The sequence below is a fragment of the Vipera ursinii genome (genome assembly GCF_947247035.1).
Source record: "Vipera ursinii genome assembly, chromosome: Z".
Taxonomy (NCBI): domain Eukaryota; kingdom Metazoa; phylum Chordata; class Lepidosauria; order Squamata; family Viperidae; genus Vipera; species Vipera ursinii.
In genome coordinates this window covers 79,017,162-79,035,615 of record NC_139517.1, presented here as the reverse complement: position 1 = coordinate 79,035,615, position 18,454 = coordinate 79,017,162, and the positions used below count along the sequence as shown (strand labels likewise).

Sequence of the window (18,454 nt, the reverse complement as noted above, 5' to 3'; positions counted from 1 at the left end):
TAGAGTGCGTATGGCCTACTGGGTGGGCGTGGCCAGCTCTACATCGTTCGCATCAAGGGTGCCTATGGGGGCCTGGGCAGGAGTGGGACAGATCTGAGGGTCTCTGGCAGAAGGAGGGTCTCAGGGCCAAGGCAGTGGGGGCCGTTCCCTCACTGTTTCTAGGATGGCTTTGCGGGCCACATGAAACCACTTCATGGGCCGGATCCGGCCCCCGGGCCTTGTGTTTGACATGTTTGGCCTAAAACATTGAAATTCAATGTTCTTGTTTTGTGATAGCTAAAATATCCATCTTGTTTGGATTTTTTTTCTTAGGGAGTTGATATCTATGAAACCAACACTGCCCTATTAGTTTCAATAATTTAAAGGCAATACAGACTCTTAATTATCTGGAAATGAAAGTTCTATTATTTTATAATAATCATTATAAAATAAAATTTGGATAGATTTGTGGGAATTGAAACTTGCCTTATAACGGATGATGCAGAGTTTGAATCTAGAATGGTAGAGAACTGAAGTTCAAATACCTTTTCAGTTATGAAGCAAATTGCCTTTGGCAAGTTACAATTTAATTCTAATCATTCTAGATTGGGCAAGGTAAAAAGTTATTTGAGTCCATTAAAGTTTTGGAATAAAATATAACTTTGAATTTAACAAAGTTGATAGTGAAAGCTTTGCTACCAGGGTAATTGCCCTATTCTTGCTAATTCCCTCCTACCTAATTTTATTTTAAAAGGCTTTTCTTCTAAAATAGCTTGATCTAAAATTATTTTAGTCACACTTTATTTAGTTCAAGGCTCACATATGGATTGTCAGACTATTTTAAAACTCAGTGTAGTTTTTCTTTCTAGTAGTATGGACTCTAGATTACCGAAGTTGATAATGCATCTTCTTAAAATCTAGGCAGTCTCATGTTTAAAATCATTCTCTATAATAAGAAAAAGAAGAATGATATAAATATTATATTTTTAATATACATTCTGCAGTTTCTCATACTTTTCATTTTTACATTCATTCTTACCTTTATTTAAAGACAAAATGTTTCACTTTCTATAAATAGTCTAATATTTTAACTAATTGCAATTTTTTATTAAATTTCAGAAAACCATAGATTGGAGTCTTCATATCAGAATCATTTAATTTTGAAAGTCTTGGTGGTAAGTATAATTGAGGCATTTTGCTTCTGTTTAATAATACCCCTGAGAAAGCCAACTGAAATTAGTTTGACTCCAGAGATTACTGTTTTTGGTCAGAAAAGTCTTTTGTGTATTGTGGTTACTTGATTGGAGTAGCATTGTAAATCTTGGGAACCACATTTAGTTCATACAAAGATTTTCTGCATTAAACTTCTTTCTCCAACTAATTAAAATTAATTATACACAGGGTTATATGTATGTATGTATGTGTTGTCATATGAATCATACATTACTATTTCTGGATAACTGATAGAATGCCTTTTTAATTAATTTTCTATTTTTTTGCAGTTCAACTTTTTAAATTGCTTTGCCTCTCTATTCTACATTGCATTTATCTTAGTTGACATGAAACTTCTGAGACAGGTAAGTTTTGTGGACAAATGTTCTAAAAATCAACTTAGATGATTTTCCTTTGTAAATATAAACTATTGCTCAATCTTGAATGGTTTGGGTTAAGAAATTCGAAGAACTATTTTCCTGTCATAAAAAAATCTTATGTTTACATTTGCACTGATTTATTTGCTCACTGAAAGAACTACTGAAGTGTGTTGTTATAAAGGCTGTTTTAGTTTGTGTTCGCTTGTATCAAATTTGAAAGACTGCTCTTAATTTACTAAACAATGTTCCATGAAAGTAACACAGTTTTGCCAACACTTCTCTTTGTAAATTAAGATTTGCTAAGATCATTTCTGTCATAGAACATTAATCTGCGTATAGAACAATTGCAGAGTTCAGTGCCTTCATAAAATATAAACTTTTAAAATATATGCACATGTCAGGCTTCATGAATGGGGGAGAAGCAGTAAAAGTGTTGTAATGGAATTTAAAATAAGCTCTATTTACAATGGAATTTTACAATAATAATAGTTGAACTTGAGGCATTTTTTTAATTATCTACTAATATATTTTTCTTCAGAGAATGATTAATTCAGTAAGGCTCCTGAAAGGTAATTGATACCAGGTCTGCAAATGAGTTATTTATATTATTATTGCTACACACATCTCTTATATCAACCTCAATACAAAACCTGGATTAATTCAATATATTTTTAAGTGTTTATATCAGCACTGTTTGCTGGAATTCACTTGATCCTTTCATTGGCTGTAAATATCGTTGCTAAAAATCAATACATATGGCCACCCACCTGGCAAATGTGATTTTGGGTTGTTAACAACACTATAAAGCAATAGAAAAAGCAGTATCAATCACACAAAAGATGTTGAACACTGTTTAATTTGATTTTTTAAATTTTCTTAAAGAGCTTGGCAACTTTACTAATAACTTCACAAGTCCTTAATCAGTTTGTGGAAGCTGCACTGCCTTATTGGCTCCAAAAAAGAAGGAATAAAACAGTAGAGAAAAAGGTGAAAGCCCTGGAAATAGATACTGATATGTCTTTATTTGAACAAGTTAATCTGGAAAAGGGGATGGATACTTACTTGGTAAGCTATGCTCTCTCCTTTCTTTGAATCCTATTAGATTTAATTCATGTTTATTCAGTCAGTGTTTGTCAAAATTGCATAAACATGTAGCTTTATAAAACATTGCTTGGCCATATTTATATTAGTTGTGCCTAAAGCTAATCTGATTTATGAATTGTAGATTATAAAAACACTTGGATTTTGATATGCCAGGAGAATTCAGTTGGAATATAATGTACACTGATTTAATCCAAAATTCCATCTTGTTTACCTGCTTTTGTAAGTTTAGATGTCTATGTCAGAATCCATTTATATCACATTCATAAATGTATGTTTAAGACATTATCCCCGCCCCATGGATTCTGCCATCACCCGAGGAAGTAGGAGCGCATGTGGATTCAGCCTGCCTTAGGTTATTTCAAAGACCAAGGGAAACCTTTTGAACTGGGGGAACAAAGGGGAGGGTTAGGGAAGAAGGCATCTGGCCTGTGTCTCCATTTGAATCTGTAAAGGAAGAAGGCAATAACCATAAAGATTCGAAGTTCCCTTTTTCCTACGAAAGGGATGACACGAAGTAAAATGATGGGGGGCTGACCAAATGGGGTTGAGGGAAGGAGGATTGAACCGGGAACTCTTTATAAAGTTTCAATCTGTAAAACAATACCAAGTCCTGTCTTGTATTTCCACAACCAAGCATGTCCTAGTAAAAATTCCTTTTGGACTAGAACTGACTCCAAGAGTTTTTGTTTTCCTAAGACGTGGATTGGGGTGGGTCCTGACAGTCTAGTCTATACCTGGCAAGTAAATTTTAATGTTTGCCCTCATGAATCCAGACATGAATATTCCACTAGTAATATTTGGGGGGGTTTTCTTCATTTTTTCCCTTTGGACACAAACAGAGAAAGACTTGTCCCAATGGCTTTCATTAATGGGAAAACTTAATTTTGGGGGGGGGGGTGTCAGGTCATTTTTGTCACTCACTTTTTAAGAGTGTTTAATTTAGGGTTGTATTTAATAATAATGATAGTAATATAATATAAGAAAAAAACTCAAGGAAACTGTAGGCCCGCTAAAGGGAGAAGATGGTAAGGAAATTACAGGTAACAGGGAGAAAGCAGAGCTGCTTAACTCATATTTTGTATCAGTCTTCACACAAAAAGAAACTACAGCCCAACATATCAAAAAAATCCACTGCAAAAGACATATCAGAAACAAAAATTAAAATAAGCAAGAAAATGGTAAGGGAGCACCTATCCAACCTTAATGAATATAAATCACCGGGACTAAACAGGCTACATTCCAGAGTTCTGAAAGAGCTGGCAGAAGTTATCTCAGAACTGTTGCATCACATTCTCCATAAATCCTGGAGCACTTTGGAAGTACCAGAGGATTGGAAAAGAGCTGATGTGGTCTCCACCTTCAAGAAAGGAAGGGAAAAAAACAGACCCAAGAAACTACAGACATCAATACCTAGGAAAATCCTAGAAAAGATGATCAAAAAATAGATCTGCAAACAACTAGAAGCAAACAAAGTCATAACTAGTAGCCAGCACAGGTTTGTCAAAAAAGAGATCATGCCAAACCAATCTCATCTCATTCTTAGAAAAACTAGTAGACCAGCGAAACTCAGTGGACATAGTAAACTTAGACTTCAGTAAGGCATTTGACAAGGTAGACCACAACCTACTCCTTGGTAAAGAAAAGGTGGAATAGACAATATCACTACCAGATCGATCTGTAACTGGCTAACAAACTGTACCCAATGAGTAATCCTCAATGGTACTACATCCAGATGGAGAGAAGTAAGTAGTGGTGTACCACAAAGTACCGTTCAATATCTTCATCAATGACTTAGATGAGAGAATAGAAAGGCAACTCATCAAATTTGCAGATGATACCAAACTAGCAGGAGTAGCCAACACCCCAGAAGACAAACTCAGTGAGGACAATCAACCATTGGAATAGCTTGCCCCCAGAAATCGTGGGTGTCCCATCACTGGAGATTTTTAAGAAGAGGCTAGACATCCACCTGTCTGAGACATAGGTTCTCCTGCTTGAGCAGGGGGCTGGACTAGAAGACCTCCAAGGTCCCTTCCAGCTCTATTCTATTATTATCATTGAATGTTGCTGTACTTTAGGGAAGGAAATTAATTGGATGACTCCTAGTGTTAGATGTATACATTCTCTCATGCAGCAGTGTCTTGGTACTTTTGTTTCATGTGAAATGAATGCTTAAATAAGATTAATTGGACTTCAAATAGCAGTAATTTAGAATGGATAATCTCCTTTTAATCTTATTCTCCACTTCCATCTTTGTAATTAGTTAGCCATGTACATAAATTTTGCCAAGTGTTATAAAGCTGCTTCTAATCTGAAAATTATTGTCTTTCTTTTCAGGGTACTTTTGATGATTATTTGGAGTTGTTCTTACAGTTTGGTTATGTGAGCCTTTTTTCATGCGTCTATCCTTTGGCTGCTGTTTTTGCTGTGCTAAACAACATCACTGAGATGTATTCTGATGCCTTAAAAATGTGCAGTGTTTTTAAACGCCCATTTTCAGAGCCTGCTGCAAATATAGGTGTATGGCAGGTAATCCATGTAAATAATTATGTTTTCTAGACTTCATAGATGTTATTAGCATTGAGAAGATTAGGTCAAATATAAGTCAAGGTTGACCATACTTTGTTTCCCCCAAAGCTAATTTTCTTTCCCTCTTTTTTTCCCCTTTAGCTTCTGAGGTCCTGGGGAACTGTGGCAAATAACAGTGATTTCATTGCATGGGTGGGACAATTTCTCATCCCTTTTTAAAAAATCTGGAGACCTACAAATAAAAGAAAGTAGATAAGCAAATCACTTTTCCATTGCCCTCAGTTGAACAAATGTCTTGGATCTCAGCTGTCATAGTTACGATATCTCTGTTTCTATTTTGTTTTATTATTTATTCTCTATGTTATAAAATAGAATGAATGTCTCTCTATTACATTTTGATCCCACCCTCTCATCTGCAAAAAAGCTGGAAACCTGATGCTTTAATAAAAAAAACAACACTGTAAATAAGATTGAAAAAAAGATGCAAATAAATCAGCATTACAGGGCCATGACATGTTTTCATATTTCAGATGCTCTACTAATGACTCAGATCCTCATGGCATTATGGAAAAATAAGACACTAAGGGACGCGGTGGCTCAGTGGGTTAGGACGCTGAGCTTGTCGATCAGAAGGTCGGCAGTTTGGCGGGTCGAATCCCGAGTGCCGCGTAACAGAGTGAGCACCTGTTACTCGTCCCAGCTTCTGCCAACCTAGCAGTTCGAAAGCATGTAAAAATGCAAGTAGAAAAATAGGGACCACTACGGTGGGAAGGTAACAGCGTTCCGTGCGCCTTTGGCGTCTAGTCATGCCGGCCACATGACCACGGAGATGTCCTCGGACAAGCGCTGGCTCTTCGGCTTTGAAACGGAGATGAGCACCGGCCCCTAGAGTCGGAAACGACTAGCACGTATGTGCGGGGGAACCTTTACCTTTACCTTTACCTTAAGAAGACTTAAGATGTTGGGAGGAATATATTTCACAGAATGTGGGCTACCATTGAATAAACCTAGTAACCTGCCAGGGAAGATGAATCTAAAACATTCTTTCGGATCATTTAAATAGGAGAAATAGATTCCTTCTGGAGAAAATGGTTCTTCAGCTAATTTAGCTTAGGCTTCATAGGTTATAACCATCACTTCGAATTGCATAGAGAAGCCACCTGGCAACCCAAGCAACACAGGCAATATAAGTGTAGCACTGCCGTAATTAGGCAGATTCTTATCTAGTTGTAGGTAATTATACCAATATTAAACAAAATATTAAACACATAATAATTATACAAATATTAAACAAAAGAGTATCAGAAAATAATGTGATCGTAGTTAATACATTCTATTTTTTTTTATTTCCTTATTTCTTTTAGATGGCTTTTCAAACTATGACTGTAATCTCAGTTATTACCAACTGTGTCCTAATTGGCATGTCACCTCAAGTAAATGCACTCTTCCCAGATTCAAAATCTGAACTTATCATAATTGTAGTTTTGGCAGAGGTAAGTCAAGGTTTAAATATTTCTTATATTTCAGAAAAAGTGACTATGGATTACATATACTTTCTTGATAGGTTATAGGTGACTGCAAAAGCAGTATTATTGAAAACATCATTTCTTGCTGTTTAATATATCCAACTAGGAAAAGACAAGAAAGCAAGGCTGAGAGCAACTGTTGAAAGAGTTAAGAGTTTATATCCACAAATTCACTATAAGTAGTCATCAACTTATGACCAGTCACCTAGCGATTGTTCAAAGTTATGAAAAATTAAGAAAACATTTCTTTACAAGACCATCAATTGTGTAGGCCATGAATAAAAATAAATTGTTTTGTTTTGTTTTATTTATATGATTTATATAGCCATCCATTTCTCACAAGTCACTCTTGGCATCTTACAAGATTAAAACCCACCAAATATAACTGGTTAAAGAAAAGCCACATGAGTATTTATGAAAATAGAAAATAACTAGTTTTCTAGTTCAAGATGGCTGCATAAGATAACTGCCATTACTTGTCCAAACTTGAATCAAAATCATTAATTATATATGCTTCTTGAGTAAAGCCTAATTAAAAGTATTTTGTAAATTCTTCTAAAACTTGTACTGAACTGAATTGTTGATCTGTTATGTTTAGATAACATATGTATAAATTGTTCTTACAAAATGTTTGTTATAAAGTGATTGATCTTAACTTCATAATTATTGTTACAATATATTTGCATAAAATAATTTCATAAATGCACTCACTAGCATTGTCCTTGGCTCATTCATTTTAATAAATTGATTGAGTTCTACCATAAGGGGGCGTGTGAACATACTGTACAAGCTGTTACTTAATTGAATTCTTGTTTTCCATGAACTCGTAATACTATGAATGTCAAATGAAAACATTAATAGAATTAGGAAAAATAGCCTCAAGTAAAAGAACTTAATAAAAAATTGAGTAATACAATTCTGTCCATATTTACTCAGAAGTAAACAATGCAATCAGTGAAATGTAACTACTTAGTAAAGTCAAACTTTAAGTACACTAATTAGTCATTAATAAGCTAATTTAATCTACATTTATCATAAATCCCATAGCCTAGAGTAGTGGTTCTCAACTTTTTCTTCGTTTTAAATACCTTTTGTGACCACTGCCATGGACTCCCAAGACTTAACTCAAGATTTAAATCATAACATTTTTTTCAAGCCTTTGTATCCTGTGACAACATTGCGGCCTGCCAGGGGTCTGTGGACCACGGGTTGAGAACCACTGGCCTAGAGATTTCTATAAGTGCCTTTGGAAATGTGATTTTTTTTTTCAAAAAATGTATTGGAATATAATTCATAATATATTCATTATTAAGAAAAGAAAGAATGAAATCAATTCAGCTGTTACTTTTAAAAAATGACTGTAACTGTAGCTCCTTTACTTTTTAGCTCCTATACTTGTAATATTCATTTTCCATTTCTCTAGACCAGGGGTGTCAAACTCAATTTCATTGAGGGCCGCATCAGCATTGCGGTTGCCCTCAGGGGGCCGGGTGGGTATGGCCAGGGTGGGTGTGGCCTACTGGGTGGGTGTGGCCAGCTCTACATCGTTCGCATCAAGGGTGCCTATGGGGGCCTGGGCAGGAGTGGGACAGATCTGAGGGTCTCTGGCAGAAGGAGGGTCTCTGGGCCAGGGCCAAGGCAGTGGGGGCCGTTCCCTCACTGTTTCCAGGATGGCTTCGCGGGCCACATGAAACCACTTCGCGGGCCGGATCCGGCCTCCGGGCCTTGTGTTTGACGTCTGCTCTAGACCCTTCCCATTCTTACTTCACTTCAAAGCTATTTTCCTTTTCATAATAATTAGAATTTCCACTGGCATTTGATGAGTGTGCTGTCATCACGTAACCTATTTCATGTCACTTTATTTTCCATCTTGCTTCTCATATCTTCAGTTTCCATAGCCCAGTCTTTTCTAGCCTATGTATGCTATATTACACTAAACAGTTGACTGTTAATAACTGTTAACAGCAGTTAATAACTGCTTCTTCCTGTTACCATTAGTTTCAGCCTTCTCTGTTCTTTACCTATATCTCTGTATCATTCCACTAGTTCATTTTGACACAGAACTATAGATGAAAAATAAATATGAGAGGTTTTCTCTGAAAAAGAAAGCCATATTTAATGTTAACTATAATATCTCATTCTATTACGCTTTAAAAGGGACGCGGTGGCTCAGTGGGTTAGGACGCTGAGCTTGTCGATCAGAAGGTCGGCAGTTTGGCAGGTCGAATCCCAAGTGCCGCGTAGCAGAGTGAGCACCTGTTACTCATCCCAGCTTCTGCCAACCTAGCAGTTCGAAAGCACATAAAAATGCAAGTAGAAAAATAGGGACCACTATGGTGGGAAGGTAACAGCGTTCCGTGCGACTTTGGCGTCTAGTCATGCCAGACACATGACCACGGAGATGTCCTCGGACAAGCGCTGGCTCTTTGGCTTTGAAACGAAGATGAGCACTGGCCCCTAGAGTCGGAATCGACTAGCACGCATGTGCGGGGGAACCTTTATCTTTTTATTACGCTTTAGTCTTTCCTATCTTTTATTATACTGGAGACCTTGCAATAAGCAAGGACTTTGAAGGACTTTGCTCCTGCAATGATGAACCATCAGGATTCTCATAAAGAGTTATTTTAATTAATGAAACTGATATATAGCTGATACGTTTTCTACTTCAAATAGTTTCATGTTTTCCTCTTTTTATACTAATATAACTTCTTGTTTTGTCAAAAGGTTTTGTTTTATTTTTCTGTCCTTTTTCTAACTATCTTACAACTGTCAGGCAAAAAAATCTGTGAAATGTTTTCTCTATACATTCTTAAAATATTTTTAGAAGTTGAATGCATTATATTAAAATTTTATGCATCCCCCCACTTTCTTTTTTTTATTCAGGAAATTATTTAGAAAAGCATTGTTTTCCTGGAACTTGTTTTCATGGGCCTTCCTGGAATCAGCATGTTTGATACCAATTACAAATGTAGGATTTCCCTTCTCCTTCCATTAGCTAATAGAGAAAGACAATTTGCAGTATATTTAATTCCTCCAGTCATACTAATTAATATTGAAGATGAAATTGGCAAAGCATTTCTTTTGTTGGCAGATCTAGCACAGGATAGAATATAGAAAAATTGATAAGATTAAAAAAAGGATTTTTTGTTGTTTGAGGAGCCACAGTGTACTATTTGCCCCAAAGTGCAGTGTTTTCCCTTAAAATACTTGCTGATATGAAAGTGTAGACTGTAAACATAAGTATTTTGGCTGTCTCTAGCATTAAAGGATTTAAGAAGTCTATAATAAAATTGTTGTAAGAATACACTAAATTAGATATCCAAGGTAATAGAGAAGCATGGAATAAGAGATGTGTGGTATCAAACATTAATAGATGAGCATTTTGGTATTTGTTATATTTCTTCATAAAACAAAAATTGTTGGGTTCAAATAATAGTTGACAATGTGGCACTCAATATAAAGCATTGGCTCAATGATGTGTGGCTTCCTTTGAGGCAGATGTTATTTCATTTATTAATTTTCCCCAGGAATACTGTTGTTGTTTTTTTTCAAACATTTAAACCTGAAAATTACCTGGGGGTCAGTAAAAATGGATATTGCATCTATTTATGACTGCAGCAAGGGACGTGGTGGCTCAGTGGGTTAGAACACTGAGCTTGTCCATCAGAAGGTCGGCAGTTTGGCGGGTCGAATCCCGAGTGCTGCATAGCATAGTGAGCGCCTGTTACTCGTCCCAGCTTCTGCCAACCTAGCAGTTCGAAAGCAAGTAGAAAAATAGGGACCACTACTGTGGGAAGGTAACAGCATTCCGTGCGCCTTTGGCATCTAGTCATGCCGGCCACATGACCACGGAGATGTCCTCGGACAAGCGCTGGCTCTTTGGCTTTGAAATGGAGATGAACACCGGCCCCTAGAGTTGGAAACGACTAGCACGCATGTGCGGGGGAACCTTTACCTTTATGACTGCAGCAGCAGCAACAACAACAATAATAAATACAAATATATAGGAACACATTCTCCATCAGTTATAAAATGCACACATTTTCCAACAATTGTTACGTGATCAAAATAAGCTACTTATACTTCAAGTGCTACTTGTAGTATAATTAGAAATTTAAATTGCATGCACAGTTTACATGCTTAAAGTCACAGTTCACACTATTCATATGCTGATTTGATTTTAAACAATTTACTGGAAAATAGCAAGTAGTCATACACAAAGGCAAGCTGATTATTCAACAATTGCATACATATTCTGGAAATGCCTTGTTTGAAAACCAGGTTGTTAAAGAACTCAATCCAGAATAAAAAACTGGGTCCAGAGATACAGATAATTCTTGATTTATGACCATAGTGAAGTTTATTCATTACAGTTGGACTTCAGGATGGCCGTTAAGTAAACATGTGGTTCCTCAGGCAGGGGAGACTCTAGGATCCTAGTGCAGGGACAAGCCTACCTGCCTCACTCCTCCCAAGGCCTTTCCCCTACCCCCTGATATATCCCATGTTCTTCTTGTCCCTCGAGATCCCCAGAGCGGCTTGGACCTCCTCTCCACCCCTGTCACAGTCACACATTTACCTTTCAAAGCACCCAGGAAGTAGAAGAGGAAAGGAGGACAGGCTGTTCCGTTGCTAGGCCACATGGCACAATCCCACAAGTAGTTGTCTTTTTCTGAGTGCGGCTGCAAACTCCTGCCACCCAGTGACCCATGCAACCTAGCAACTAAGGAGTTTGTAACTGTGCAGCATGATCATGGAAGCACTGGTTGAAAAAATGACAGTCACTTGTGGAATCCCAGCCACAGAGAGGTTGCTTTGCTTCTCTGAGGTTGGGATCCTACAAGTAGCTGTCATTTTCCAAGCAACAGAGAGCTTTGCTTTTAAAAGCTTTCCAGGCTTATGGAGAACTTTGTTTTTCTTTATGAAAGAAACCAAACCTGTCAACTTTCCAAGCAACAGAAAGCTTTGGTTTTCTTCACAAAGATAACCAAGGCTCTCTGCTTTCCAGAAATGGAGAGCTTTACTTTTTCCTAATTTAATCATATATTTCAGATACAAAGTATATTTCAGAGACTGAATACATATTTTACTAGGTTGACATGCAGTAGTTTGTTTCTATAGACTTTTAAAATGTTTAAATTAAATCCTAATTGATTTACTTGTGAATTTGTTGCTTCTGAATTTCCTGACGGCTCTAGTGATGTTCCTGTTTTAATCATTTTGAGAAATAACATATTTATTGCAGGGAAGTATGTATTTTTGTATTTTCCTCTATTGTAATCTGAATTAGAATAGGATTTCATCCAGTTACCAGGAAATGTTAGAGTTAAAAACAACTAACGGTAGTGGAGAAACTACTGAGAATTGCAAACTGTTCTATATTCTTACATTCATTCTTTTAAGTGCTACAGGAGGGATGAGGATGGACCTGAATTTTCTCCTGGTTTGGGGGCTGAGAGTAGGAAAGAACCCCATTCACATCTGTTGACTGTAATGTTTTCTTGGCTACTGTGAATATTAGTGTTTGTAATTGTTTTTATTTAATATTGCTTGCCATCTAGTGTTATTTGTTGAGAAGGTAACTTTACAAATTAATTAAATACTACTTATTTATTTATACTGTAATTATTCATAATGCTTCCATAGTATCATTACACCATATTTATCTTACTGTAGCTTTATATTCTGGCAATGGTAAGGGGAAATGAAAGCTCAAAATCCTTGACATATGTGAATTGTGTTTCATGCAGCTTGAACCCACAAGCCAGGTCCACATGCCAGATTTTTACAATTTGATTTTGAATACATATACTTTAAAAGTTGTCTGCTTTTAAGACTAGAATTGTAAAATAATTATTTCAAATTTTCTGCCCTTATGTGAAAACTTGGCTATCTTCACAGCCTAATTGAGCAAATTTATTATAAATAATTATATTATTTCAGAGCCAGTTTGATGTACCGGTTAAGGATAAAAACTGGGAATGTGTGAGTTCTAATTCTATCTTAAGTCACAAAGAGAGCTGGGTAACTTTGGGCTGGTCACTTTCTCAGCCCTGGGGAGGAGGAAAGGCAAACTACTTCTGCAAAAGCCTTGCCAAGAAAATTGTAAGGACTTATCCAGGCAGTCTCCAATTGAACAGACCAATTGAAGAGAAGAAAATAATAAGTATATAGACTTCTATATGAATATCCAGAGGAATCTGCCATAGAGATTTTTTTCTTCTTTCTGCAAGTAGTTCAGAAACATGGTTCTTCAAATTATGATGGTTCAATTAGGCTTATGATTAGCTGCTGAACTAAAGAGTGAATATTTCAGCACAGTATCAATATACGAAGACCTCAACCCTGAATGCTATTTTATTCTACTTTTTTTTCCCAGCATTTAGCCTTAGCAGTGAAGTTTCTTATGTCCTATGTGATTGCTGACAAACCCCGAGATATTCAGATAAAGGTGGCAAGGCTAGAATTTGAATCTTTGGAAGCATTGAAACAACAGGTAAGGACTCTAATACGGGCAAGACAAATGCGGAAAACTATATTGCTTTTCTTAACTAATTAATTAATTAAATTATGTGACAATTACTCATTTGTTTAAAAAATGTATGATGGTCGCAGCTGTTCAATTTTTAATTTTTAAATAATAATCTATAATATGTATCTGCATACGTGTCTGTAAGTCTACATGCATATGTCTCTATTATAACCCTTACATGACATTAACAGGCAATACTAAGAGTGTTAAGGTTAATTAATAGGAGCTGTGGTGACACAGTGATTAGAATGCAGTATTGCAGGCTGACTGCCCACAGCCACAACCTGTGACGTGCAACTGTTTTAAATACATGCCAGTTGCCAAGTGCCTGAATTCTGTTCATGTGACCATGGGATACTGCAATAGTTGTAAGTGTAAAAACTGGTCATAAGTCACTTTTCAGTCATTTAATATTTTTTGTTGAACTAATACTTCCCATTTATTCACTCTTGAAGTACGCTTGAAATAATTAGGGATGTAATATAAAATAATTCTGCATTCTAAACTATGTTAAACCATCCAGGGCCAAACAAGGAGCTTAACAAATGTTTTAACTGAATATAGTCAGCTATTTTAGTTTTCAAAATATCATTACATATTAATTAGCCAATATTTTAATTATTAATTTTCATCTCAAGATTTAAAAAAATATCTCTCTTTGGATAAGTAGTTCCTCTGTCAAACAGTTATTATTTCTGAAAAACTTTTTCTAGGATACAATAGGAATCTGTTATTTTGTAACATAAATATGTATTCTTGGATAATATGTAATGATTTAACTTTTCATACATGTGAAATATTGGTTCTGATTGATTCTGATCAGCTTTCTCACCTATGATTGTAAGATACAATGGCTTCTTAAAAAATATTGGAGAGCTTTGAGGGAATCTGACCTTTTGCTATCTAATCATTTGCTTCAGCCTTTAAAATTTCCTCTTTTCTTTTTTATTACTCTATTGTTGGAAGAGGGAAGGGATTTTTGTTTATTTGTTTGTTTGAAAACAACACTTTTTTAACACATTCATTCACGTGATAAATGATGTGTGGGAATAATATGTGGAACACAGAGCAACAGGAACAATCGTTGGAAGTAAAAGGCAACATGGCCCACAACAGGAATCTGGGCAGAGCAAGAGGTTCAGAAGAGATTCTCTCTATTTGGAATGGAGGGGAAGGAGAAGTACTTTTAGATTTGCAAGATTCTGTTAATATAACTTTATAATAAAGTAGAATTAGTTGACCTGTCTTCATATATCAAATTTTATTAATTTTATCAAGATATAAGATACAAAGGAAAATAAAAAGTAATGGAAAACTAGGGGAAAGGAAAAAGGGAAAATGTGGGGTGAAAAGAAAGTTAAAAAAAAGTGTCGACTTCCAACACACTTTTGACACAGTAGAAATAAATAACATAATAACCTCAACTTTTTACTTTTATACAATATATTGGCCATTTCTATACTAACAAATCTGTCTAATCAACAAAAGCAAAAGCAAATTTTCATTTTTCCCCATCACAAGCGCACAGTCCAGAAGCAGTTTCCAAATAGTAACAAAATTAAATATATTCTCTTCTTTGGATAAAAGAATCAATTTAACAATCTCTGCTTTTTCTTGCTGTGGGAAATAATATATATTACTATTTTCTCATTAGTAGTTATAGATTGTCATAATTTATATTAATAAAATGTAATATATTCTTTCAAACGTTTTAACCCTAAAGGAAAAAAATACTTTTTCTAAATTTTGAAACATTAATCTTTTCTTTAAAATCTTTTCTAAAATCGATAAGTTATAACACATCTTTTTTAATTTTACTCTTTGTTTAGCTTCTGCTTAACATACATACATTAAAATTCATTTTCAATAATATTTTACAAATTTAAAGATAACTCAAACGTTATATATAAAGGAGAAAATACGCTTTATTTTTAAACCCACTTTATAAACCCAGAACCCAAATCACAAAACTAAATTAAAACTTTCTTTGATATCTCTCTCTATATATATCTATATCTATATATGTATATGTATCCAATAAAATCCCAACTAACTACAATTAACTCATTAAGTTTAAACCTCTCCCTCCAATTTATACTCATGCAATAGGATTTTTTTTCTTCTCTTTGTTGTTAGTTGCGAAGTCGTGTCCGACCCATCGCAACCCCATGGACAACGTTTCTCCAGGCCTTCCTGTCCTCTACCATCTTCTGGAGTCCATTTAGGCTCACGCCTACTGCTTCAGTAACTCCATCCAGCCACCTCATTCTCTGTTGTCCCTTCTTCTCTTGCCCTCAACCTTTCCCAGCATTAGGCTCTTCTCCAGGGAGTCCTTCCTTCTCATTAGGTGGCCAAAGTATTTGAGTTTCAACTTCAGGATCTGGCCTTCTAAAGAGCAGTCAGGGTTGATCTCCTCTAGGACTGACCGGTTTGATTGCTTTGCAGCCCAAGGGACTCGCAGGAGTCTTCTCCAGCACCATAGTTCAAAGGCTTCAATTCTTTGGCACTCAGCCTTTCTTATGGTCCAACTTTCACAGCCATATGTTGCAACTGGGAAGACTATATGCACTTTTGTTGGCAGGGTGATGTCTCTGCTTTTTAGTGTGCTGTCTAGATTTGTCATGGCTTTCCTCCCCAGGAGCACGCGTCTTTTAATTTCTTGGCTGCAGTCCCCATCTGCAGTGATCTTGGAGCCCAGGAAAATAAAATCTGTCACTATCTCCATTTCCTCCCCATCGATTTGCCAGGAATTGAGAGGGCCGGATGCCATGATCTTGGTTTTCTTAATGTTTAGTGTCAACCCAACTTTTGTACTCTCCTTCTTCACGCGCATCAAGAGGTTCTTTAGTTCCTCTTCACTTTCTGCCATTAGAGTGGTATCATCTGTATATCTTAGGTTGTTGATGTTTCTTCCGGCAATCTTAATTCCAACTTTTGATTCATCTAGCCCTGCCTTTCTCATGATGTGCTCTGCATATAAGTTAAATAGGCAAGGCGACAGTATACAGCCTTGCCGGACTCCTTTCCCAATTTTGAACCAATCAGTGGTTCCATATCCAGTTCTCACTGTTGCTTCTTGACCCACATATAGGTTTCTCAAGAGACAAATTTATTTATTTATTTATTTATTTATTTATTTATTTATTTATTTATTTATTTATTTATTTATTTATTTATTTATTTATTTATTTATTTATTTATTATTGGGATTTATATGCCACCCTATCTCCCGAAGGACTCAGGGCGGCTAACAACAATAACATATAATAATGCAGAAGTTAAAAGAAAAATTAAATTAATGGCCCTGTAGAATAAATGATGGTCTGGTACTCCCATCTCTTTAAGAACTTGCCACAGTTTGTTGTGATCCACACAATCAAAGACCTTAGCATGGACAATGAAGCAGAAGTAGATGTTTTTCTGGAACTCCCTAGCTTTCTCCATGATTCAGCGTATGTTGGGAAATTGATCTCTAGTTCCTCTGCCTCTTCGAAATCCTGCCTGTACTTCTGGTAGTTCTCGATCCACATACTACTGGAGTCTACCTTGTAGGACTTTAAGCATAACTTTAGTAGGATGTGAAATGAGTGTAATGGTGTAATAGTTTGAACATTCTTTGGCACTGCCTTTCTTTGGAATTGGAATGTAAACTGATCTTTTCCAATCCTGTGGCCACTGTTGAGTTTTCCAAATTTGCTGGCAAATTGAGTGTAGCACTTTTACTGCATCGTCTTTTAAGATTTTGAATAGCTCATCTGGAATACTGTCACCTCCACTAGCTTTGTTGTTGCTCAGCTCGAGATCAGTGACCACCTCATCGTGGTTATCAGGGACGTTAAGCTCGTTCTTGTATAGTTCTTCTGTGTAATTTTGCCACCTCTTCTTAATCTCTTCTTCCTCTGTTAGTTCTTCTCTTTAAAAGTATTTAAAGTATTAACCATTCATATTTTTGAATTTGATTTCAATAATATTTTACAAACTTTGGGATTTATTCATACATATAAAAAGACAGAATACAAACATTTACAAACCCACTTTATAAACAAAATTACATTAAAACGTTCCTTCCATACATATGTCAGACTTGTAAAGATCCATCCTAACTCTGATGAATTCATTTTATTTAAGTCACTCCCTCTAGCTTATCCTTCTCAGGAATGTCTTTTAAGTCCCATTTCCTGAAGAAATTCTCAAGTTTGTTAATATCCATGAAAAAAACCCCAAAGTTCTATTAAAAATTGTAGATTAACCTGAAGCTCTTCCACATAGAATAAAAGTTTTTTCTTCTCTGAAATGTCTATCAGATCTCTTTTTCTGAAAGAATTCTCAATTCTCTATGAAGAAAAAGTCTCTAACTTGTCCTCTTAAGAGTTGTAAATTTTCTCGAAAGTCTTATTTCAGTTGTGCTAAGAGGGTTGTATTCAAACCATTGTTGTAATAGAAGTTGGTGTCAGATTTGTATTTCAAAATTGCAGTTAAGTTATTTGTATTGTCACATATTTGTGAAGTTATCTCATTGGATTGATAATTTTCAACACCTAATTACACCTCTTGCTCTATTTTATATCATCTTTAATACCAATTTGATTTACAAAATAAGTTATTCTTTGTAAAGACATTTGAAAGACTTCCATAAAAACAGACTCAAGCTCAGGTTTAAATATCTTCGTAGTGGTCAAAAAGTTATTTTTATTTATTTTTTCTTTTTCTAGCCAATCACAGTTGGCTAGAGCTACAGATTATTTTAAAAGTAGTGTAATAGAACTACAATTTTCTATCCTTATACTTCTCCATCAAAATTAAGAAGAAACTACTCCACACTTCCTTACTTTAGCTTTCATCCAGCAACCCTTTTCCTTGTTCTTTAACAATAAAGAAGTTTTAAAATGATGCAGAGCTTCAAAAGGGAGTAACAGGCTGTGACTAAAGAGAGCTTCTTTTAGCTAATAAAAATAATAGTCTCATAAATTGCTTAAGAAATGAAAGGCATGGCTTATCATCCATTTGAAAAATAAATTTTGAAACAGCTGTTTTGTCCAATAATAAAGTGATCACAGCCCACCCAGCTATTGGCTCACCAGCTGCTTTGAAGCACAACTCCTAAAGCTATTTGCAGACTGTTGCTGTACGGAGGATCTAGTGGGATGATTCTAGGTCTCTCCCTAACCTAGGAGAGTCAAAGACGAAAGGGA

General features: G+C 35.7%; 1 protein-coding gene across 2 annotated transcripts in view; it reads left to right on the top strand.

Annotated features, from left to right (window-relative positions):
- ANO10 (anoctamin 10) overlaps positions 1-18,454 on the top strand; it is a 56,063-nt gene that overhangs the window by 16,952 nt on the left and 20,657 nt on the right. For both annotated transcript variants that reach the window (XM_083378554.1, XM_083378555.1), the window contains 6 exons: positions 1,099-1,154; positions 1,482-1,556; positions 2,454-2,636; positions 5,013-5,204; positions 6,569-6,697; positions 13,110-13,226. In XM_083378554.1, coding sequence (XP_083234680.1) covers positions 1,099-1,154; positions 1,482-1,556; positions 2,454-2,636; positions 5,013-5,204; positions 6,569-6,697; positions 13,110-13,226 — 752 coding nt within the window. The remainder of the gene's footprint in view (positions 1-1,098; positions 1,155-1,481; positions 1,557-2,453; positions 2,637-5,012; positions 5,205-6,568; positions 6,698-13,109; positions 13,227-18,454) is intronic.